Genomic DNA, 24,533 nt, shown 5'->3' with positions numbered 1-24,533 from the left:
GCATATTTAACTTACTACATGTGAGGGAAAGTGAGAGTAGTGAGACTAGTTTCTACTTTTTTTTGTGGCTATCACATATTGTTTGATTTTTTCCATATCAGTTGTGGTCTATTTAATATTTATCTACCTCAGAAGATGCTTGTGAAGCTTAATCTGTCACTTGTGAAATTCTGTGGTATTCTTAGTTTCATAGGACCATATCATCATAAATTTATTATTTTTGTGGCTCTACTACCTAGTAGTTATGTTTGATGAGCAAACAGAGTTTGCTTGTTGAGCTCAAAACGTATCACCTGCAACATCTTGGTTTTGACACGAGATGTTTGACAAACGCCCTGTTGAAGCGTTGTGTGGGCCAGCAGAGGGCTGGAAGCTGGTGGCTCTGTGGTGTGTGGCTCTGGGGACAGGCCCATGAGAGGACATAGCCACGGGCTTGGGTTCCAGAGGTCCCAGCACGAACAGACGGCACATTCCAGAAAATACGTTTCTCTCAAAGGGATTAGAATGAAATGAAAATACACTTTCTCTGAAAGTATATTTATTTATAGTAAAATGTGGAGGAAACTTAAGAATAAACTTGTGATACAGATTCACGATTAAGACACAAGATTTGGATACAGAGGTAAGAAGTAAAGTTTATCAAACTTGGCCAACCGTATATAGGTTAAGGACAGGTTACTGTAGTTGTTAAATAAAGATTTGTGAAGCCTTGCTGTAAATTGGATATCTGAGGTGGTCCACGTTAAAAGTGGTTTGTGAAGGGTCACTTCAATAATCCTGTTTGGGGTGCAGCCCCAAACACCCTTAAATATTAAGATTAAACTTTGTCGCTGGTACACCTCTAAGCTGCAATACATGTTTTTTGGTGGAAAGAGATTCATCTCAGGAAGTCTACTTTCTCAGTTACGTGTAACTGTGTTATGTTTCTAATTTCAGTCCCAGTGGATTCTATAGAACCAACCTATAGAGACCAAGTATATAAGCATGTTTGTATTTGTCTCGTCAGTGCTGTTCTAACACCAACTCTTGTGGCCCTGCCGGGCACAGCACCCTCGCATCTCCTCTCGGACGGCCGAAGGAGGGGAGCCCGGCGGAGCGGCCGGCAGGGGGCGCTGGGGGCCGCCCCCGCCTGACAGCGGAGCGGCGCGGCGCGACGGGCGGGGGCGGCCCCGGCGGCGCCGCTGGGACGTCTCGCAAGATGGCGGCGCCCCTGGACATGGAGCCGGCGGCCCTGAGCCTGGAGCTGCTGCCCACCGACCCGCTGCTGCTGATCCTCAGCTTTCTCGACTACCGCGACCTGATGAGGTGCGGCGCGGGCACCGGGCTGCGCGGGACGCGCCGAGACGAGCCGCCGGGGGCTAAGGGGGGAGGAAAGAGGGCCGGGCCCGGCCTCGGCGGGGGGGTGGGGGAGGCGCGGGAGGCGTTCCCCGGGCCGCGGGGCTCGGCGCTGGGCCGCGGGGCGAGCCGAGGCCGGGTCGGCGGAGGGGTGGCGGCGGCGGGGCCCGGTCCCTTCCGCGGCCCCGGCGCCCCCGGGCCGCCGCTGGCAGCTCTGGGCCGACAGGTGCCCGGCGCCCCCCCGCGGCCGGGAGCTGGGGGCCCGCCGGGGGGAGCTGGGGGGGACAGCCCGGGGCGGGGGGTGGCGGAGGCGGTGTGCGGTGCGGCAGCCTCCCGGTGAGCCGCGGTTGCACAACTTTTCAGTCCGTGCACGGCTCCGCTCGGAAACGGGTTCAGGAGGATGTGACAGACGGGGAAAGCAAGGCTGGGGCAGAGCGCTCCTGAAGCACTTGTCGCTGCTGGGCAGGAAAAGGATTCGGCTTGTTCTGGAGAAACCGCTTGGTGGAAGACATCCTAACAAATTGCACGCTTAGAAGAGCAGTGTTGTGCCCTTTCTGTTTTGTTTTTAAGCAAAAAGGGATGTTCGCTCTTCTCACCCGCATGCCATGCCGCTTTTATTTGTCTCTAAGTTACACATTAGAACCAGTAACTGAGTTGATGAAATTAGTACTTCTCTGAAAGTCCTGCATATCTGTGGGCGAACAAAGGGCAGTCTTGTTGCTAGTAAGTGTTTTCAGATAGTTGAATGAGCTCTTGTTGGAATCTGAGGCAAACTGAACAAAATTAAACAGGAAGACTTTTCAGGCAGAAAAAAACACGAATGAAAGTTGCAAGCTGCTCTTGGATGGTCTGCTAGGTGGCTAAAGGATTGAGTCAAACAGTGAAGATAAGAACATGTTTTTAGCTAAAACCTTAGCAATAGAGTACAAGCAGTGGCAGTGATTGGAATCACAGTATTTAGTTGCGGGAGGAATGTGTATGAATCACATAGAATATTATCAAAGTAGTTTCTCTTTTCCAAAATGTTAATAAGAAAGATGAAGGCATCAGAGAGACTTCTATTAGGATGACAATAAAAAAGGCTAAGCATAACGAAAGTAAAAATGTTAGCAACTGAGTAATTACGTACAGCCAGTGTAGATGATTTAGTAGTAGTTGCTAATGGTGTAGTAAAGGCAGTTAGGCTTAGTACCTATTTTTGTTATGTATTTGAAATGAGATAGATTTGATTTTGCAAGGACCATTAAATACTGGTTAGGTTTCTTAGCTCTAAAGGTGACAATGGTATTTTTGCATAACTGGCTCTTTGTGGTACTCAGAGCATCAATTGAGGAAATCTTTACTTTGCTGCTGTTTGCTTTAGTGACATGTACGTGCTCTATCACAAACATTACAGTTTCTCTAGTATTCCACAGGTTGGTTAGCCTGGTGGTGGTCCTTAAATAATGGAAAAGCTGACATGGGACAAAATATGTATGTAATTAATGAGAATTGATTGAAGATGCAATTAAAGCCAGTTTGAAACGACATGTTTCTCTGATGCCACAGTGACTTTTCTCCAAGCAATTACAGGCTTGGTTGATAAGCACCAACATAGTAGATTTCAGATAGGAATTTAACTTCAGGATATTCTAATTTACAAATAAACATTCATTGTGTTGTGAGTGAAGTTCTTACATGGCCAAATGTCAAGATTTTGCTGTTAATGAGCAGCCATGAAACAACATGGTGTTTCTAGTGGGATTATGCTGGGATTACTATTAAATTCGAAGTACAAACCATTAACAGGTGTTGAATATCATCTTATTTAAAGGCAAAGCCATTAAAATTTACAAATGTTGCAAAGAGAGGTGAGGTAACACAGCAATCTTTCAAGAGGTCTGTGTTCTGGTCAAGCTGACCAGTCAAGTAAGTGAGCTGTAATTCAGAGGGGAAAAAAAGTGCAAGACCATGCTGATGGAAGGTAATGAATAAAAAGATCCAAGGGTGTTAACAATCAATTCAGCATGTCTCATTAGTAAAACTATTATGATGGTAGAAATGAATGCACTGATGTCTTTGTGTCATTGAGAGCGGAAAGGTAATGGCAGGGCATGCAAAAAGGAAGAATCACTTTGCGTTGTTCAGGTTAATTTTGAAATACTAATGTAGTTATAGTTTAAACAGCTTATAATGGATATTAGGGGGAAAAAAAAAAAGAAAAAAAGACTGAACCGGGCAGATAAGCATGAAAAATTCTGTAGTCTCAGCACAAGATGTTTTCTCCAGGCCTGGATTATGGCTTACTTAGCTTATCAAAGACAAGATTTGGAGGTATCTTTATTTCAGTATGTAACTATGTCCATTTACACTGTTGGTCTTTCTAATTTACCGATATCTGAGCTACACTGGGGAAAAAAAAAAAAAGGGCAGTAACTGAAAGCTGAAGTTTGGTAATCTTGTTTAGGGTACTTAGATGTTAATCACAGCCATTAAAATACATATATTAATTGTTAGAACAAGCTACCAGAGGAAGTGGTGGTACTGCATCTGTATTTGTGGTATCTTTTTGCAAGTTTCTTCGAAGTATAACTGACAATTCAGCTCAAATACAGAAGGAGGAAAAGGTTTATTGTCTGGTGTTGAGGTTAGACTGAATGAGACACTTGTTTCTTTTAAATTCTGTGAATCTTTGAATAACATAGTAATTCCCTGTATTACTGCTCTGCATGTTGCTGATGTTTTGCCACACATTCTTAACAACACAAATATACTGGAATGCCTTGCTGTTATTATCAGTTTTACATTCCAGAAAGGCTTTTAAATTGTAAAAAGTAAAAATGGGAACAGGCTTTTGTGTTTGTTGGTACCTCTGTTACTGCTTTTAAAAACAAAGTTACCAGGCATTGGGAATATGGGTTAACTATTGCTATCTCCTTGCATCAAGCAAGGATCAACTTAAATGATTCTGAGGCCAATTTCCAACTCACATCCTACAGTTTTTCTTAATACTGCTTCTGCCATAATGCTAGATATTGCAGGATATGATTCTTTGAAATTCCTGAAGCAGCAGTGTTACCTGCAATGCAACAGTGGCAAGAACTTATATATGCTCTTCATAAGAGTGAACTTGCAGTTTTTTTGTTTCCCATCATAAAGTTTATTTAAATAACTTTAAGTGGAAAATAACTATGTAATACTTAAACTGCATAGTTCTTAGACTTATTGATTCAGCTTTCAGTAGTATGGCAACAGTGAAGAAGATCAGGTAGAGTCTGGAGATTCAGGTAAGGAAGCAATTTAAATCATAATAACTAGCCTACTGGAATACGTATGTCTGGTGGCATGGAGTCACGCCCAAATCTTTCAGATAAGGTTTGTGATGGCAGAGATGTGCAGGATGACCTGCTTTACAAAATGACTTAATTGCTGACAATTCTTGAGGTTCTCAAAGTATGTAGTTCAATTAGAAAAGTAGTTCACAACTTACACAGCTGTAATGGAGACTCTTAACCTTTATAAGAACAACTCTAAAAAGGACAGTTGACTAACTTTGACGTTAATTTCATGAGAACACAAGTTACAATGTATTAGTATTTCTCTGTTTATTTCACTGCTCTTTTGCAATCAAATTTAATGATTTTGTATTTATAGTTGCTGCTATTTAAGTCGGAGATTAAATCAGCTCTCAAGCCATGATCCATTGTGGAAAAGACACTGCAAGAAATACTGGCTTATTTCAGAGTAAGTGTGATTGTATTAAGCCTTTTCTCTCTATAAAAATAAGACTTACGTTGTTGTGCTATGTCCACATTACTTCCAGTAACTCTTAGATTGAATTGGTATTTGCCATTTACTGGCTTCAAAATGATCAAAGGTTTGAGGTAACAAAAATGTTAATTTCCTATAAAAGTTACATGAATGTAGGAGTGTTATGAAAGTTTTATGGATTGTTAGCAAAGAGGTGCCCTATTAATCCCTAGGCTGAAGGAGAAGCTACAGTCTGACTATCAGGCACCAAATATTCCATGGGGGAAAGTAATATTCTGAGTACTGTAATTATGGGGGTACAGCTGGATGTCTGTGGCAATGGCTGCTATGACTGGAACCACAGAACAGTTGAGTTTGGAAGGCATCTTTTGGGATCATCTAGCCCAACTCCCCTGCTCAAGAAGGGTCACCAGTGGCAGGCTGCTCAGGATCGTGTCTAGTACGGTCTTGAAGATCTCCACAGATGGAGACTGTGGGCACTGTCTCACACCACTGTCACAGTAAGAGTGTTTCTTTGCATACAGTTGGAATTTCACGGGTTTTAATTTGTGCTGATTGCCTATCCACCTGTCAGTGCACACTACTGAGAAGAGCCTGGCTCCATCTTTACTCCCTCCTGTCAGGTACTTGTACACATTGGTGAGGTGCCCCTGAGCCTTCTCTTCTCCAGGCAGAAGAGTTCCAGCTCTCTTAAACTCTCCTAATGTGAAAGACTGATCCAATCTCATAATTGTCTTTGAGGCCTTGTGCAGTATGTCCATATCTCTCTTGTACTATAGAGCTCAGAACTGAACACAGTACTCCAGACACAGCCTCACCAGTGACATCCAGAAAGGAAGAATCACCTCCCTTGACCTGCTGGCAATGTTTTCCTATTGCAGTTGAGGATCTGTTGGCTTTTCGCTGCGAGCATGCATTGCTGGTTCATCATTAGCTTGCTGTCCACCAAGACCCCCAGGTCCTTCTTGGCAAAACTGCCTCTAAGCCAGTTGGCACCCTCTGTGAACTGGGTATATGGGGTTATTTCTCCCCAGATGCAAGACATCAGCATATGTAAACATACAGTGAATGTTCTAATTATATACAGCTTGTGAAAATATAATGCAAGAAGATGTAAAAGTTCTGCCTTGAAATCTCTGTGTAAAAATCCTAAGTGATATTCTTAGCAGAATCCAAACTAGAAAGGAAAATCTGGTGAGGGGGGCAGGGGAAGGAAGATAAGGAAGGGGAAAGTTCAAACTGAGTACCTGATACTAGAGAAGAGGAACATGGTTTGCGTATGTGGGGGAGTTCAGGGGGTTAGGACTCTAATAAGCAGAACAGACTCTCGTGTTGGTTTCTGAGATGCTAGCCTCCCTTCAACCAAGAAAAGTGAGTAATCAAGGCTGAAGGAGATTTCTACAAATAACTTTTGGAGAGTATATATATACTGAAACTTCTCTCATCTGCTGAGACGTGATTCACTTTGGGTTTTTCCTCTTTTAACTCTTTGGTTTTGTCATTAGTTTATATAACTTTCCAGATTACATTTGATGTCTTTTTTTTCTCCTCAACTCATCCTCAAGAAACAAGTTTCTTCTTTTCTTATTAGAGCTAAAGAAATGTTAAAGCTCATGTGAAAACTTCTCAAGTGTGAAATTATTATTCGGGTGTATTGAACTGTATTACGTTTTTTAGATTGAACATGCTTATTGGACTCCGAAGAGTTGCAATATGTCCTTACACAACAATGCAAAAACTGCTACGCTTTTGGAGGCAAGCGTTGTTTGTCAGATATCAGCACTTTATTGGCAGCTTATCTTCCAGTATCCTGCTGTTGTGCCTGTGAGGAGAATTGAATATGCAGTGATTCTTTAAGAAACTGACTTTCCAGATTGGTGTACCGAGTTCTCAATTAACTGTTTTGCTCCTTGATCCTTCTTATTGGGTAAATAAAGGAGTTAATGACTAATGTGGTCATTAAAAAATTAGATTTTTAAAGGCCTTCCCTGTATATGTGTGAAATGTGATCTGATATAGCTATTTTACCAGTTCTCTAAGACTTAATAACAGACAGCACTCTTCCTGTACGGAAATATTGTATCTAAATTTTCCCCAGATACTGTGTACCCAGAATCTTTTCTACTTCTGTTCAAAGGTGCCAGAATTAATTAAGTTGGTGGAGCTTCCTGTGACTGAGAAATGTTCTTGGCATAGTTTTATGCACACCTTTTTTGTCAAATAACAAATATTAACATTGGTTTTAGAAGTCAAGATTTTTAGACTGGTGTTTAACCTTTCTTACATCATGTCTATTTAGAGCAGAAAAAAGTCAGCGAAATCAGAGCTGGAAAGCTATCTTCATCAGCACCTACTCTGATCTAGGAAGATATATCCAGTATTATGCTACATTGAAAAAAGCCTGGGATGACCTAGAGAAATACTTGGGACAGCGGTGTCCTCGGATGATTGGTTCTTTGAAAGGTATGGTATAAGACCTATGGTATAAGACCTACTTCCTTTAGTCGATTGGCTAATGCTACATTGTCTGATATTAGGTTTTATACTGTTTTCATCTTAGGCCTGTGCATTGGTTACTGGAGCCCTGCAAGTCAAGGAGACATGCTCTCCCTTCCCCTACAGTAAATAAATAAATTGGGCCACGTGAATAGTACTTGGTCAGTTACTAGTGATCCATAGAATCTCCAAAGATTTATTTTAAGAAAACAATTATTTTTTTCTAGTGAACAAATGAAAATAGTTTTACTGCTTTTGTCTATGGTTGCTGGGACTGATTTTTATTTTTATTTTTATTTTTAATTTTTACTAGTCCCAGTATTTCAAGGACCTGGGGCTTGTTGGTGTGATTTTTATTCATGAGATTTTCTGAAGACCTAACGAAAGCACATTGACACTTTTAAACAGGCACTTTTAAACTAAAGCCAAACAAAAAGGGAGAGTGTTTTTCCTCTTCTGTAGGTCTTACTGTGTTCCTCTAACAAAGATAAATTAGTGGCTGAACAAGGATTTGTATTTTTAAAATTACATATCTAGATTAAGTTTGTCTTAATACTTGAAGTACTTCTGGTGTTCAGATTCGTAAATCGTATACATTAAGACATAAAGCAAGTTTGGGCTTTTCTGGTATGAGGATAAATAGGTCTTGCATTTTTATCTTCAGTCATCTGTGTGCAATTAAATCAAATGTCTTTGTCTAATACTGTGGTCTGTGAAATTAAGAAAAACCTATAGACAATGTTCTATTTCCTATGTAAGTCTTGCACGTTTTTTGGCTTGCTGGATTGTTACTTTTTTTCTAATTATTTGTGAATAACAGTGTGATTAGAATTTAATACATGCTGGTTTTTGTTCTGATTTTTTTGGGGTTACTTCTGAGTATTACTGAAGTAATACCATTTTAGGAAAAAACTGTAAGTGTTATGTGTAGCCTAAAGTCTTGTGTTACACAGGCCGTAGTATTTGATGAAGATATCCATGCCTTGATTTTTGTAACTTGCATTCTGCTCTATTGAAAACAGAGCACTCAGGTATATGGAATCAGTGAATTGTCAGTCGAATGTTAATAAGATGGAAATTATCTGTGTTGGAGGTGTTGAAATGAGCAGATCTTTCCATGGTTTTACTTTCAAATACCTCCCAAGGTATTTGGTGCAGTGAAGCTTCTCTTTGTCTACCAAAAGACAAAAAAAAAAAGTGAAATTTTCCATTTCTACGCTTGTATTGTGATGGAAAGTTTTAGCAGGAGCTCTTCTAAGACTCAAACCTTCGTAATACCATTAGTACAGCACCGTGGTTCACTGGATATTTAACTCATACCTTATAAATTAACCTGATAATAAATATGAAAAATGTTGTTTAAAAAAATCAGCCAGAAAACCTTGATTAGAGCAGACCGCACAGGGCATCCACTTGATGTTTGGTAGAAAGGAGGACATAGAAATCCCTCTGAATTGTGTGTGGAGGTATAAGAATAGTTACTCCCCACCCCTTTCTGTTGATAATCAATATGAAAATCCCCTCAATTTACTCAACGTATTTATTGCTTCGAATTCTAGATGGATGGTGGCTGTAGCCAATTTTTTTTTTGGTGGTGGTCTGATTGGAAACTGAAAGAAACAACCCTTAGAATGATGAAAGAGTCACATCAATATTGCCTAAAAGTTGTAACTGGGACTCTGTCAGCTAATTACAACATTGTGGGGGAAAGGTTCATTTCACTTTATAAATACTTTATGATTAAGTCAGGCCTGTTGAGATTTCACTGGACAGAGATCGGTGTGCTGTATTAAGTAATTAGTTGAAGTAATCAGCTTCCTTTCAAATGTGTGTAGTATTCATTGTGTAACACCTGGCATACAGTAGTTACCAAATATTGATGCCTATGTTCGTTTGATCAAAGCATTTATAAATTCCACGCTTTGTATTTGAAATAAGTTGATTTTTAGTGATTTTGGCCATTTGCATGACTTGAATCAGTGGAAGATTCTTGAGATCATGTTCGTAGACAACTGTGTCCTTAAGTTAAACTGAATTTTCCTTGCTTTTGTATTTCTGTCAGCTCGCTTCCTCTGAATTACAAGTGGCAAAATACTTTGAAATATATATTCCTGTATTTGCTTTTGTAATAACATTAAAAACAAATTAGTAATGCTGGGGCTACTTCAAATTCTCTTTGGCAACTGAAAACATGCTGTTATGTCTAGAGTGTACGTAGTTTCTCCTTATTGCTAGCTACGCAGCTCTAATAAAATGATATGAAATAAAATTTTAAAGAAAAAGGTCTTAACGCAAATCCTAGTATTCATCTTTGTCAGCAACAGCATATAGGTACTGTGGGCAGAGTAGTGAAGCAGCATTAAATTTGAGTGTTTCTTAGGAACAGCCCTTCTTTATTTCCCCCTCCAAAACTGCCTCTTGATGCTCTGTTTCTTTTTGTACACAGAGAGTGTGCGGGAGGAAGATCTAGATGCTGTGGAAGCACAGATAGGCTGCAAACTCCCTGATGACTACCGATGTTCATTTCGTATTCACAATGGACAGAAGCTAGTTGTTCCCGGGTAAGGAACAAAAACTACATATCAAGTCATTAATTCCTGCTGTATTTCTTGGTCTGTTTATTAAAAAAAAAAAGTCTGCTGATCAGGACAGATGAAACGTTAAATGTATTATAACTGAGTGACTGCTTCTAGTGACACTTCTAGAATTGGTTATGTTCTACTCTCAGAAGTAACTGCAAATGTGGTGTAGATTCTTAATTGATCTAATTATTCTTACACTTCAGTCTTCTCTGCTAGTGAGTGCCTTTAACTTTTTTTGTAATAACTAAAATTTCAAACTGTTAGACAACATACCACTGTAAGTTTTGCTTCATGTTACCTGTGTAAATTAGCCTCTTGACACTGCAGGCTTCATGATTTAATAACTTTTTTTTCAAATGCTTAGGGAATAACTTTCAAATCAGGTGGTCATCAGTAGAATCACAATGTCAGTTTTGCATATTAAGTTTTCTAAGCATTTCTAAGATTTTATAATTTCAAGTGGTATCAGCAATTAAAAACTCATTTTACATCAAGTTTAGAAGGCAAATGACTAGATGTGAATTTTTATCTTCCAACTAGAAAAAGATTTACCAGCTCAGCATTTGACAAAGTGCCACAAGTGTTAGCAAAAGATGGAAAACTAGGGCAAATCATTGCAGAGGATGTAGTGGGCAGTGCCTTCATGTTGCTCTACCAAAACCTTCACAGGTAAAGCAGGCACAGCTTCCTCCAATTCCTCTAATAAGCATGGAAGGAATATGGGAAACAGCTTTATGCAACCATAAGGATGACTTCCAGTTCTTTCTTTTCTAGGAGAGACTTTTTTTTTTTTTAGAGGAGAGGTAGGTGCCCTAGTTCTGTAGGCTTTAAATGAGATAGCTCTTTCCATTTTGAAAGTGCTTCCTTCTGTTGCCTGGTAGAGTAAAAAGTGGTAGTTACTAACAGCAAATATATTATCATTGATCAGCGGATGACTTCCTAATAATTTTTATCAACCCTAATATGATTCAGAAAGTGTTGGTTTATGCAAAGTACAGTTATTGCGCTTGATCAGCTTGGAAGTGATCAACATGCAGCTCTGCAGCTTGTGTATAGCTCTGCACCTCTTCCTACTGCTTGGACTTGGTGATATTGGAGGTCTCTTCCAACCTAGATGATTCTGTGATACTGCGATGAGTAACGTGCCTGTGGAAGGGCTGTTGCAGGGGACACGCACCTTCGGGCATGCCTTTTTCTCTGAATAACTGCCAGTGCACTGTGATCTATTGCTGTACCCTCAAATGGAGAGCACGAGCCTACACCCAGGTTGACAAACCTCCCTGGTGGAGCAGTTAGCTCTGACACTTGAGACCCAGAGAAAGAAAGGCTGCCACGCTACAAGTGGAAGGCCTGGTGTTACCTTTGGGACACGCTTACTAGCCAGCCCCATAGTTCTTCACTTTGTTGTGGGAGGTGAATACTGCAAAGTTCAGCTTGAGGTAGTTGAAGTCTGCAGAGAGTTGATGGGATGGGCATGTTAGGCCAAAAATGGAGGAGGACACTGGGACTAGATGTGGATGCATCTTGCATGTTGTTGCTGTTAGGTACTTCATGTATCTGTGCTAAGATTTTAGCAAGAATACGTAAGGAAAAATGAGAGGAATGGAACCTGTTGCCCAAGCGTTAGATCACGCTGACGTGTGGCAGCTTGTGCTTTGAGTCACTGCTTTCATAACGCCAGTAAAAGTATAGCGTTCGCAAGAGTTTGCATCTGCAAACATCAGTTAAAGGCAACTTAGAAGGGAGTATGGGTGGGGAGATGTAAACTACAGGTTTGTGTATTTGGTTGGGGAAGAGAAGGTTGTGGCTCTCAGCCTCTTTGGGGGAAGGGAGAAAAATAAATTCATATATGGTTTATAAAGTCAGGAAGCTCAGCTACTCTTGCATGTACCTTTACAGATTACTTTTTAATCCACGCTATGCTATTGGGTGACGTTACTGAAAGACAATTTATTGGAGGACTGATCAGTCTTACTCTGACCCTAGGAGTATTTTCTTAGTTGATCTGTCAAGAATACTGTGCTGTTAACAGGGCCCAGTCTAGTTTGAATTGCACAATCAGTTAGATCTCTCTGAGTTCTAGTTACTTGGATCTAGCAGCAACCCTAAGGAGAAGCTAAAGTCTCTGGATTTTGGGATGGATGCTGGCTGTTTTGTTTGTTTCTGGTTCTAGGAGCTTTCATGTGCTAATTCCAATGCAATTCCTGTGCTATCATTGACATTGTGTTAGAATTTAAAAACTTTCTCACGATTTTGACAAACATCTTGCATTAATGTACCATAGGCAAAATATCTCATCTTTCAGAGCTTTGAGAGAATGTCAGCCAAATTCTGCCAAAAAAAAAAAAAAAGGATGAGAAAGCTGTTGTTGCAAAATCTGTTGTATTCTTACAATTGCAAAAGCTATGAACTCTATTACTTCAGGCCTTTTTCCAGATACATAGTGTATATATAGCACATTTGTGTGTAAACTTTTTCATGTGTCCTGCTGGTTCATAAGAAGAATATTTCATGGGCTTCTTTTGATGTCCTTCCGAATGTTTCAAAGTCCCACATCGGTTATATAAAGACATGTTTATGTGTAAGGTATTTGTTGTTGTAACTACTGCTTTCATTAACCTCATGCCATTAGCCTGTTTAAAATGTGTCGAATTCTTGTATTTTGCTTAGTTTTAAGTTCGGTCTGTAAAGTAACCTGAATTAAGGAGGTATTAAAGTGTAATTCTTAGCAAAGTATTGTCAGATACTCATCTCATAGTTTGTTGATACTCATCATATGTATATGATGGGAGATTGAGTCTTGAGAAATTTTTATGTTGACCTGGCTAGACATCTCTTCTAGAAAGGCCTCCAAAGAAGATAAAACGTTTTTTTCAAACAAAAAGTCTGGTTTTAATAAAATAAAAACTAGAAAATGTGACTTGTTAAATACAGAAGTCAAAAAGCTAGTAAGATGGACTGAAATTAGACAGGAGTTCTGTATAAATCCTTTACTTATTTTAAGGTCTGTTTTAAATTGTTCACTTTGATTTTTACTCTGCAAAGTTTTCTCTGAAGGCTGAGACCTTGCCAAAGCCCAGGCTACATTTGAAGTCTACTGAATCTTTCCTGTCATTCACAAAAACTTCCTTGCAGTGTGTTTTTCTTTGGCTTTGACAAATGTAGTCGTCTTCTCTTGCTAAGCACACTGCTGTAGTGTGTGCCCTTGTAAGTGAATACTTAAGTCATGTTACCCCATTCTTCTCTTCTCTGCCCCTCTATTAGGTTGAATGTAGGTTGCTTGTTTTTTTATTTTTGCCCTAGCGTTTATCTCACCTGTCACTCATATCAGTGTTCAGTTTCTGATGCTCACCTTCATTCCTGGTATGTTACACTTTTCAGATTAGTACAACTTTTTTTTCCCAAATGTGTGTATTCTTTTCATAAGCAGAGAGGCTCCTATGGTCTTCAGAGTCGCTTTTTTATTGTCAAAAACAACCACCAAAAAATCCCATCTTTTGAAGAGATGTTTACAAAAAGCAAGATGGAAAAACTAGAAGGACACTTGATAGTCTTGTCATGTCATGCTGATGAATATTGTCTCATTCTTTCCTTGTACAACTTTGCTTGTATCTGTCTGCCTAAGTTTTTGTACTGAGATTTTAATCTCTCTGATACAGTAGATGTTTTCCTTCTTTACTTCTCAACATTTTCTCCGAAGTATGAAGCACCTAGATCATTGTGGTTTTGATCAATGACTGTTACTATAGCAGCTTGTTACTCTAATTGAAAAACCATGGATGCTTTGTGGAAGTTAATTTTCAATGCTATCAAAACTTGAGATACAGGCTGCATTGGCTATTGTTACGTTATGCTACTATAGAAAACTGTGTCAGCTGTTAACAGAAAGCCTCCACCTTTCTTGAAATAATTGTAGACAATGAGAATCTCCAGCAGTTTAAAAGGGTGCTTTAGGATGCACAGAATGTACAAGGAAGTGTTTGAGAGTTACCAAGCCTTCCTTTATGAAGGCTGGTGCTGTGAACTAAAACTTGGCTTGGCTCCTGAATATTATAGTTGGACTTCATCTAGCTCTAATATGCATCTAGAGCATTGATAGAGTTAATACTTAGAAAAGATTTCGGAAGCTGTCGCTGCATTCTGAGTAGTATCTTCTATTTATCTTTTTTTTTTCTTGTTTCAAGTTTGATGGGAAGTATGGCGCTGTCAAACCACTACCGCTCTGAAGACCTGTTGGATATTGACACAGCTGCTGGAGGTTTTCAACAGAGGCTAGGTCTGAAACAATGCCTTCCACTTACGTTTTGCATTCACACTGGCCTGAGTCAGTACATGGCCCTGGAGAGTGTGGAAGGACGAAATAAATACGAGATCTTCTATCAATGTCCAGTAAGGAGGATATGTTTATACTTGTGAATGTACTTTTGTAATAATTGATGGTACCCCATTGCATGTTATCTGACACCTGAAATACTTTACATAGCATAAGTATTATATTAAGACAGCGTGCTAGTTTCAGTTTTTTGTCCTTGAGTTGCCATCAGGTTTCACTGAAGTCCACAAGTGGAGTGCTGATTAGATGAAAGAAATTTACATGAAGTAGTTAATGGCTATAGCAATTTCCATAGGTTCATGATAGTGGATGGCATTCATCTTTTCATCATTATTGGAAGATACTAGTTAAATTTGTTGACAGCTATGGCAGGTATATAATCTTTTTCTTGTTACTTTAAGGAAGAAAAGCTTTTCTTTGGAAGATAAGCATCTATATGAATCTCTTCACCCAGATATGATAAATGTGAACGTACTGAAGGGTATCCTCTGGGTTTTAAGCAAACCTTACTTTCTAGTGACAGAACAAATTGGTCATAAACAGATCTTTTGTAGAACTTAATTATCTGTGTGGTTTTTCATAATTCTTATAGCTGTAGAATTTTAAGATAGTTGTATTGTTGCTAGTGAGGCTAAAAAGATTTTGGCCTTCCCCCTCTCTTTAACCACCTCCTGAAGCCTCTTCCAAACAAAAAAGCAGGGGAAGTGAAGGGTGTCTCTTCTATTTAAAAAAAAAAAAAAAAAAAGTTGGTGGGCAGGGAGGATATCTTCTTCCTGCTATGTACTTTCTAGCTGTTTATTTTCAAAGCATGTAGCACTGAGATTTCCAGGAAATGTCGTGATAAGGGATCACTTGGAGGGTGTTAAGCTCTCCCTTTGTATTATGCTGAGTATTTAAACATTTCGGATAATGCTCTGAAATTTGAAATGCTACTTAAATTTTGGGTCATGTCTGAATGGTCCTGCTTGTTTCAAGGGGGGAATGTGGTAGTAAAGGGTATGGAATTGTTGAGTCTGGAGAAGAGAAGGCTCAGGGGAATCTTATCAATGTTTATGAATACTTGATAGCAGGGCATAAAGAAGTCAAAGTTAGACTTTTCTCAGTGATGCCTGCCCAATTATAGAAGAAGAGCCAGTAAGCACAAATTGAAACAGAAGAAACCTGATCTGAACATAGGGAAAGAGCTGTGCGTGTGGCTGAACACTGGAACAGGTTACTTATAGAGGTTGCATGGTCTCTGTTCTTGGAGACAGAACCCAGCTGGACATGGTCCTGGGTAACCTGCTCTAGCTGATCCCGTCTTGAGTGGAGGGTTTGGACTGATCATCTCCAGAGGTCTCCTTCAACCTTAACTTTACTCTGCTTCTGTTCTAAGTCAATATATTTTTATTTGCTGTGTTTCTTAAGCGATGCATTAAATCTGATTAACCTTAATGGAATGTTCAAGCTGTACATTTAATTATCAGCTAAGTACTCACAGGGACAGGAATTTGTGTTTTATATTATACATTTGAATATCTGGCTGGGAATATAATGGTGTATTAAGAAGCCAGATAACTGGTTTAGTGAATGTAGGGAAAGTATTCCCTGTGTTACATTTCAGATGTTGAATTTTAACCTTTGGAGTCTAATGCTTTACTTCAATTACATCCATAACTTTCCCTTTTAGGACCAAATGGCTCGCAACCCGTCTGCTATTGATATGTTCATTACAGGTAACACTTCAGAATAAAGAATTTCGCAGAATGTTTTAATTGTGTTTAGAAAATACATGTCAGTGTTTGACAGATCAAATCAAACTGTACAGTGCAGCTGACTTGTACAGAGCAAGTGTTCTAAATTTTCTGTAATACTTATAAGACGCTAACCTGATTTAAAACATCAGTGGTTATTTGAAATGAGATGCAAGTTTTCTTTATTAAAGCTTGTCCTTCCTTGTGTCTTGTATACGAATTACTCAGTGTATTAACCTGTCTAACAAGATGAGCAAAAGCTTTAAATTAGCCATCATGGGAATGACGTAAGTAGTTATACATCCAGATAGGCAGTTTTTTTTCCAGTAGTTTTTGCTACCATGTTAGAAGTTCAAAATATTTTGTGTCCCTTAATGAAATCTAAATAATTATAACCATAGCTACAGAAGAAAGCTTTTCTGAATTTTGATTTGGCTAATTTTCTCTGTCATTTGGTTATGTAGTAGTCCACTGTGACCATCTGTCTGATATGTACATTGGCTGAAATGATTCTTCGTTTTAATTGCCTGAAATCTGGTAACAGAGACTATGCTTTCCCACTGAGTCGAAAGAATTAATTTAGACAGATGTGTTCTAACTGGTGCCAAAATTCATGTTAGCATTGTATATTTCTTCGGATATATGTACTAATAGTAACAGTGGGAAACTACATTAGACAATGCTATACCACTGCTGGTTTAGGTCGAAGGTAGTTAAACTCTTAGCCACTCTAATTATAGAAAACCTTTCTACGTACTCACTGAATTTAAGAACTGATTTCAATGTCAAGTAAGAAGTTTGTCATCCGTTTTACGAAGGTCATATTTTAGAATGCACTATGTGCTTTAGGATCGTCAGAGGGAAGCTACAGCAAAAGCTCAAGAGTAATAGCTGGTTACTTGCTTCTTTCCACCTGAGGATGATGTAATACTTTAAAGCTACTCTGGTGTATTCATATTGTTACCTCGAGCTTGCTGCTTTTATGGCGTTGCCTCAATGGTGAGGTGGTCTGACATCGTACTTAAATGTATTGCACTTGGCTGAAAGGGTTAATCTTGGCATATTGCAGGGTGGAGGGGAAGCTTCACATACAGCATTTATCTAGTTTTTTTGAACGTTGCAGAGTAAATTGGTCCATTTTCTCCATTTGGAGTTACTTTATACAAGGTTTGCATTTTGTGGATTAGTGGTAGAAAGGAGGAGGATAAGCTTGGAAATGCTTAGACTTCCAAAAGATCAAAGGACAGTACACATAGCTCTTGCACAAAGGAAGAAGTGGTAAGTACATGTAATCTAACAGGAGTGATAGTACTTGATAACATGTCAGTGAAGGTTAGGATAATAGTCTCACAGTATTTCAGTTAGCTTCAAGATGTTTTTTTATGAGTAATATTGACAAATATTTGAAGAACTCTGTGTACTTTTCTGTTGAACTCTTTATCACAATGCTGAGAAGATCTGTGGCTGAGAAATTGTTTTCCAGAAAGCCAGTATCACTTGTATGAAACTCCCCTCTTTAAGAGTTAAATGTGACAGCTTGACTGTCTGCTTAGAAATCAAGCTGTTCCTAAATAATGGCTGTAGGTGTATGAAAAGCTTTCCTCAGACAATGGCTGTATGTTTAAGAAAATTCTAGCTGCTTTTGAATGACATACGGCCTTATTTCTTCTGGGTTTGTAGGAGGAATGCAGAACATATCTCTGTCTATGCCTCATCCCTGTTCTCAAGGAGAGGAAAATTCTGCAACTTGTTAGCAGGTTTCTTAAAAACTATTCATATGGAAACTTGTATATCAAAATTAAGTAAGTAAGTCCATCAGCAGGCTTGTGTGCTTCTTGTAGGTAGACTAGCTGGAAATAGCTACACAAATAGAATAGGCCACTGTACTAGTCGTCTTTCCAAATCATAGCAGAACGGTCTTGATACGGAAAACATGATGACAGGCATCAGCATTTGAAGGCTGTGATTATAATGTGATATACTTAGCTAAGAGCTTCTTTGATTGCTGTGGCATTTCTGGAGTATGTGATCTTTATTCTAGGTTGGTTTCTACAAATGATCTTTGTTGGTTGAATGAGCTGGAATATTGACTGAATCATCTAAAAGTCTGAGAATTTATTGTAGAAGTATTCAAAGTTTTAAACTGTTTCCTTTGAATATTTATCGTAATGTACTTAGTGGTAAACTTGCCTGTCCTTATGAACGCTTTTCTTCTTTGACATCTAGGTACATCTTACTTGGAATGGTTTACATCCTACGTAAACAAGGTTGTAACTGGTGGTTATCCTATCATCAGAGATCAGATTTTCAGGTATTGTGACTGGGATTTGTAACTTCACTGCAATATGTTGATGGCTCGTTTAGAATGCGGACCTCTTTTGAAGTAGTTATGTGTTTGTCATACAAAAGCTAATGGTGGAGAGAAGAGGAAGTGCATGAGATATTTCAGATACAGCTTTAAAACAGAATGCTTAAAAAAACTTTTTTTTTTTAACACCAGAAGCTTCAGAGGTTGTAACTTTGTGTTATCAGAACTGGAATCTTGTGATACAGTTGATCTGAAGCATAGCTAGTACCATATCATTTATTCTGTCTGCTATGCACGCACTGCAGCTGCAGGGCTGTTCTTAGCTATTAAAAAATCAGTTGTTCCAGTGAACTGGTCTCTAAAGTAACACAGTGCAGAATAAGTAAATAAACAGGACTTGTTATGGTGTTTGAATATTCATACATGTATAATTTCTTCTAAATATAAGAGCCTTATTTCAGTCAAACTGGGGTGTTACAGAACACAAGTTCCTGATCTGAAAATTTCTTTGCTGTAGGAGTTGTTAGGTTTTTGGTTTTTAAATAGCATAAAGATGCATCTTTATTAAACAAGTGGGTTTTCATTGACTTCAGATCAAATTATACAGTTAACTTAATACAAGTATTAATGCAGTTACAGAGAGCTGTAGCTGTATGAGTTTGGGAAGAATATATACTGAAGATTCTGCATACATCCTTTGTTTAACTGCCAAATTACAAATTATTTTTAAGTCTAGCCCCACAGTGCTCTTCTTAGTGATTAACTAATCACTTTACGTCTTCAGTTTTCTGTACTGAATGTTCAGAGCTATTTTTAGGTTTAATGTTTTCCTTTTTGTAGGTATGTCCATGATAAAGAATGTGTTGCTACCACAGGAGATATTACTGTTTCTGTGTCCACGTCTTTTCTACCTGAACTCAGTTCTGTACATCCACCGCACTATTTCTTCACTTACAGAATCAGGTGAGAATAAATGCATGACTCTTAAAACACAGGAAAGAGGTGTGTAGTGTTCAGATCATCAACTGTTGCAAATTTATGCACAGCATTCATAAAGTTACTAAAATGAATAGGAAGTATCTGAATGTGCACAGCATGCAGTACTTTCTAATAAAAAAAAAAATCATTAAAATATTACCTGTCCAGCTGCATAAAGTGCCTGTCAAGTTGGTAATTGGTGAAGTACAGTAATGGGTGGGGGGAAGAAGTTCTAAGTAACTCCTGTGACTTAGAAAGGGATAAATAACTACAGTGAATAGAGGCACGCAGGTATATCTTGGCGATTGATTCAGTATACTTCACTGTGGTGTGTTGTTTTTTTTCTCCAGTCTATTCTGAGAGATAGCCCAAGACTACCAAGCATTTCTTAAAATGTATGAAAGTAGTTACATAACCATTAAGTATGCTATTTGGCTTCTAGAATTGAAATGTCCAAAGATGCTCTTCCTGAGAAGGCTTGTCAGCTGGACAGTCGATACTGGAGAATAACAAATGCCAAAGGTGATGTAGAAGAAGTTCAGGGTCCTGGAGTAGTTGGTAAGTAAAAGGTTGCTTTTATGAACGTGTTTAGCATACGTTATGAAAGTTACACTATTAGTCATTCCTTATGATGAGAGTGTGGCAGTTGTGTGGTTTGTATAAACGTAATTTCATTGCTTGAAAGGAAGGAATATGTATCCGTCTGTTTTGTCTTAAAGTTGTTTTACAAGGGAGGTTTGAACAGCCTGATAGTTAAATTTTCTTCAAACAGTTATTTTTAATACTAGTTACCGAGAATCATTTGTGTCCACAGGAATCTAAAATGATCTGCCTGAATGTTATAGAGCTCAGCAAACTGCTAAATTGTGGTTATACTTTAGTCCTTACTTATTGTGATCTGGTATTTTACCAACAGGGGAGTTTCCAATAATCAGTCCAGGGAGAGTCTATGAATATACCAGCTGTACCACTTTTTCCACGACATCTGGATATATGGAGGGGTATTACACCTTCCACTGCCTCTACTACAAGGACAAATTCTTTAATGTTACAATTCCCAGATTTCATATGGTGTGTCCAACATTCAAGGTGTCTACAGCACGAATGGTAAGTAGAAATGCATTTGTGCTTATCCTGGATTTTGTGTCTCACCTTCTGTTTTCATTGAACACTTGGGTTAATTTTAATAGGAGAGTGCAACTGTGTGTTTCAACTCCAGTTTTAGTTCTTTTCTTGAGAATCGACTTTCAGATTCACTTCAACAAAAACTAAAAGAATCACTTGGTCTGAGACTTTGGCAACTTCCCATTATATAAATTCTTTTCAGCTTCTGGAATGTTTATTGATTAAAAAAAAAAAAACAACAAACACTTCTGTTGCAAAATTCACAGTACTGAACAGTATTTGGATTTTTAATTCCATGTAAAACATACCACAGTTAAGCCTACATCAGTCCGGAAACCGTAGCAGTCTTTTCAGGCAGTTTCTACGTCAGTAAAGCCATATATCCTTGTTGCTTTGGCATGTGATGCTACCAATTTAATTCAAAACCCTAGGCCCTAGCTTTCACAAGAAGTCCTAAATGGCTATGGGTCTTCCCTCTTGGGTCCCCACCTCTGTCTGGTATTAAGGTCAAGCTGTGTCTTATCAGGTGAGATCTGTCACCCTGTAGGTTCTTAACAGAGGTAGAACTTGACCATTCTGTTGTCCTGTGTCTGAGCTCCAGCGCTCCCCAGGATGCACAGAAATATATATGTTTGTATGGTTATGTCTGTTCAGGGCATATTTCAGAGGTATATCTGATTATGCAGACTGCAGCAATGTTGAGATTTGTTCATTTTGTTTTAAGGAGTTGCCTTATTTCTTAAATTGTACCTAGAAACATGGCATTGAGTTAGCTGTTTGGATTTCTTAGTTCTTTTAAATATTCCTTCTTGGTATCACCACACTATGGTATGTTCTAGCCGTAACGGTCTATCCACTTTCTTCAAAAACAGAAGTTTAAGTTAATGACAATTTTAAAAAGTTGTTCGTCCTTTTGATGCTCACTAGTTCACACTGAAGTGCATTTCATTAAGTCAGTTAATGAAATCAATAAGATATTTAGCTTACTGTTAATTATAATGTAATCATAGTTTGGAGATTGTAGGAGGTGATCTTTAACTTTTCTGTTTGTTTTGGCACATTTAGAGAAGATTGCTTTATTTTACCACTAGCATAGCCCTTATTTAGTGTCTAATTCAGATAGAAGACTTTGTACAAGCACTGAGTCTTTCTTAGGAGTAAGCATCTACCTTTACACTTTTCCCTGTTTTTCCAAGGGATTTGAGAAACTCAGTAGTACCTCTAACAGTAAATGCCAGCAGAGGTCGTGCTTATAATGGAAAATGTCATCTCTAACTCAAGCTTACATTTGTGAGTTGTAACCTTCCAGTCAGATGACTGTGAAAATCATTTGTTTTTATATCTTTTACTCTACCTCCTAGTTTTAAAAGGTAGTAATGACCCTCTTTTTTTTTTTAAACTACCTGTATTAAAAGTCTAGATAAGCTGCCAAGGAAATTGGTACAACTAAGGTGCTGAATTGTGGTACCTCGTGGCATTGTATACCTAGTTGTATACATGGAATAATTAAGGCTAGTGGATATTTATTGAGTTAAAGGTCATGTATTTTGGCAAAATTATCTTTATTGCTAATTATTATTGTAAGCCTAGGGAACTGGTTTTAAGACATGGGGTACGGTATCTACCTCAGGTAACTGATGCAGTGATACAGACTTTCAATTTTTCTAGAGAATTGTTAGTGCTTCTTTATAAGTAGCTGGAATACAAAATTTTGATTAAGTATGTGTATGTTTTGTATTAGGAAACAAATCATAATGAATATGCAGTGGATGAAGATGAAGATTCCACAGACACTGATGAATATGAAGATCGACGTAGAGTGTTGGACATTCCTGCACCTTCTGGACGCTGCCCACATCATACCTGATGGGATTTTGTTTGCTTCAAAACTGTTTTCAGAAGCTGAACTCTTTGGGACTAGTGCATAAGAATATTTCTGACTATTGTAAATGAACTTTCTGTTGCACATCAGGGCAACTAGCATGAATGTTGGTGCCAGCTCTAATATTCATCAGAATATAAATTCTTTTTTTTCCCTGGCTTGGAAGTGGGGGGGAAAGGAGGGAGGGAGAGGAAGAGAAAGATGTTTAGGTTTTGTTCACTTCTTTCCAAAGTGCAAAACAGCTTGATAGTCTGAGGAAATCATATCTTACAGTTTTAAACTATTGCCTATTTATGATCATATTACAAATGCGGTGTGGGGATTTGTTTTTATACAAACACTTAAAATTAGCAATAGACAAGATGGCAAAAAAGGTGTGTACTATTGTCCTTTCTCATGAGTTTCTACTGTTGATAATTTCTGCGAGGAATGAAATTTGCAGGTTGGTCAATGTATCCCATTTGGGTTAGATCAGGTGCTCTTATGCTCTTTTTATTAACATATAAGTACCAGAAAATTCTGGTACTTATCAGATGCATAAATTTGGAATGAAACTGGCCTTATTTTTGGACAATCTGTCTTTCAGCTTAATTTTATGCTAAGTGACTCTGATTGAATAATGCCTTTTTGGAATGTCGTGTAAATGCATAATCTGCCACTCGATAACAAAGAAATTTCTCAATGACTACAAAGTATGAATTTGTAAATAAGTTTAGAGTTTTTCTTTATATGATGTTTGCTGTTCAGACTTTGTCATAGGTGACAACTTATGTTGAAGTATCATGTCTCCCTAAATCCTCTATGGGTTTTTGCAACTATGCATGAATCCAAAAAAAAAAAAAAGAGCCTGACAGAACACTAGATGACTAGAAACTTTATATTTAAAGAAGTATCTGTTTGCTTTATCACTTATTTTGTTTCCACTGTCATTAATAAACAACTTAACTGCCTCCTTTGCTCTAAAGTGCAACATGGGACTGATTCTGCCGAGACTTGAGCAAAAACTGTGACTAGTTTTCCTGTAGTCAGTTCTTCTTTCTGACATACAGAATTAGTAGCTCCAATGATGGGATACCAGCATATTGTTGTTCCAAGTGATTTTTTTCCATTACTATCTACAACTGTTACATAAACTCTAGATTTTTACAAGCCCTAGTATTGGATTCCCCATGTGTACATCTTTCTCTTGTGCCACACAGCATCTGGATCTTCCACAGCGGTATAAGGTAGAAAAACAAAAACTGAATGTGACCCCTGCACCAGTTGTTCAGGTGAAGCATCTGGAGAAGTAAAACAATCGTATTACCTCCCACAGAAGTCTGAGTAACAGTGTGAAGTACTAGAATAGTTTTAAAATGATTTTGAAGACTCGTCAGTATAAATTATGAGGGGAAAATGTGATGGCTGTGGCTTAAATGCTTTTTCTTAACTGAAAACTCATCATTGGTTAAAAAAATCAATGAAAATGGGTTTAGAAACCCATTATTTAGCAGAACTAGAACTTATTCCAGTGCAAAAGGTTTGTGTGTGTGGTTTAATGACTGTTAACTGTCATGCCTTGCTGTGGTATGCAACAGGGATCTTATGTTCTAGTATCAGCCAAAGGTCGTTGGGATCTGTAGAAACACTTCCAACTCTTAACAAACTTACTCAAGGAGTGGTTTTTCCCTTCAGTTGTTAAAGAGGAGAATGTAATTATTGCCTACTGTTGAGTAAGACAAGATACAGGACCATACTATTCTGCTAACTTGTGAGCAGTGATATTGAGATTTTGTGAGCTGTGATCCAAGCATGTCTGCTAGTCACAGGACTCAGCCTGCTAACGATGCATGTATGAAGTAAAAACCTACCCAGGTAGGAGAAGAGCTTATTGCTGTTACTGTACCAAATGTACATGTATGTGTAACTTGAGAAAGGTTATATAAAATGGCTTCAGGCAGCTATTTTAGCACAGTGGCATACTGCCTGAAGTTACCACGTGTTACTGCAGGCACTGTACCTCGTCATTACT

General features: G+C 38.4%; 1 protein-coding gene across 1 annotated transcript; it reads left to right on the top strand.

Annotated features, from left to right (window-relative positions):
• The first annotated feature begins 1,136 nt into the window (after positions 1-1,136).
• Positions 1,137-23,472, top strand: FBXO3 (F-box protein 3). Its single transcript, XM_040559964.1, has 11 exons — positions 1,137-1,305; positions 4,969-5,058; positions 7,385-7,548; positions 10,028-10,142; positions 14,348-14,552; positions 16,166-16,211; positions 18,456-18,540; positions 19,378-19,500; positions 19,958-20,073; positions 20,432-20,622; positions 22,382-23,472. Exons 1-11 carry the CDS (start codon positions 1,199-1,201, stop codon positions 22,505-22,507), a joined length of 1,368 nt encoding a protein of 455 aa, XP_040415898.1. The 5' UTR covers positions 1,137-1,198; the 3' UTR covers positions 22,508-23,472.
• Positions 23,473-24,533: the final 1,061 nt, after the last annotated feature.

This window comes from Cygnus olor, chromosome 5, assembly GCF_009769625.2.
Source record: "Cygnus olor isolate bCygOlo1 chromosome 5, bCygOlo1.pri.v2, whole genome shotgun sequence".
NCBI lineage: Eukaryota > Metazoa > Chordata > Aves > Anseriformes > Anatidae > Cygnus > Cygnus olor.
Note: the sequence above shows the minus strand (reverse complement) of the source record. Positions and strands in the feature narration are given on the sequence as shown.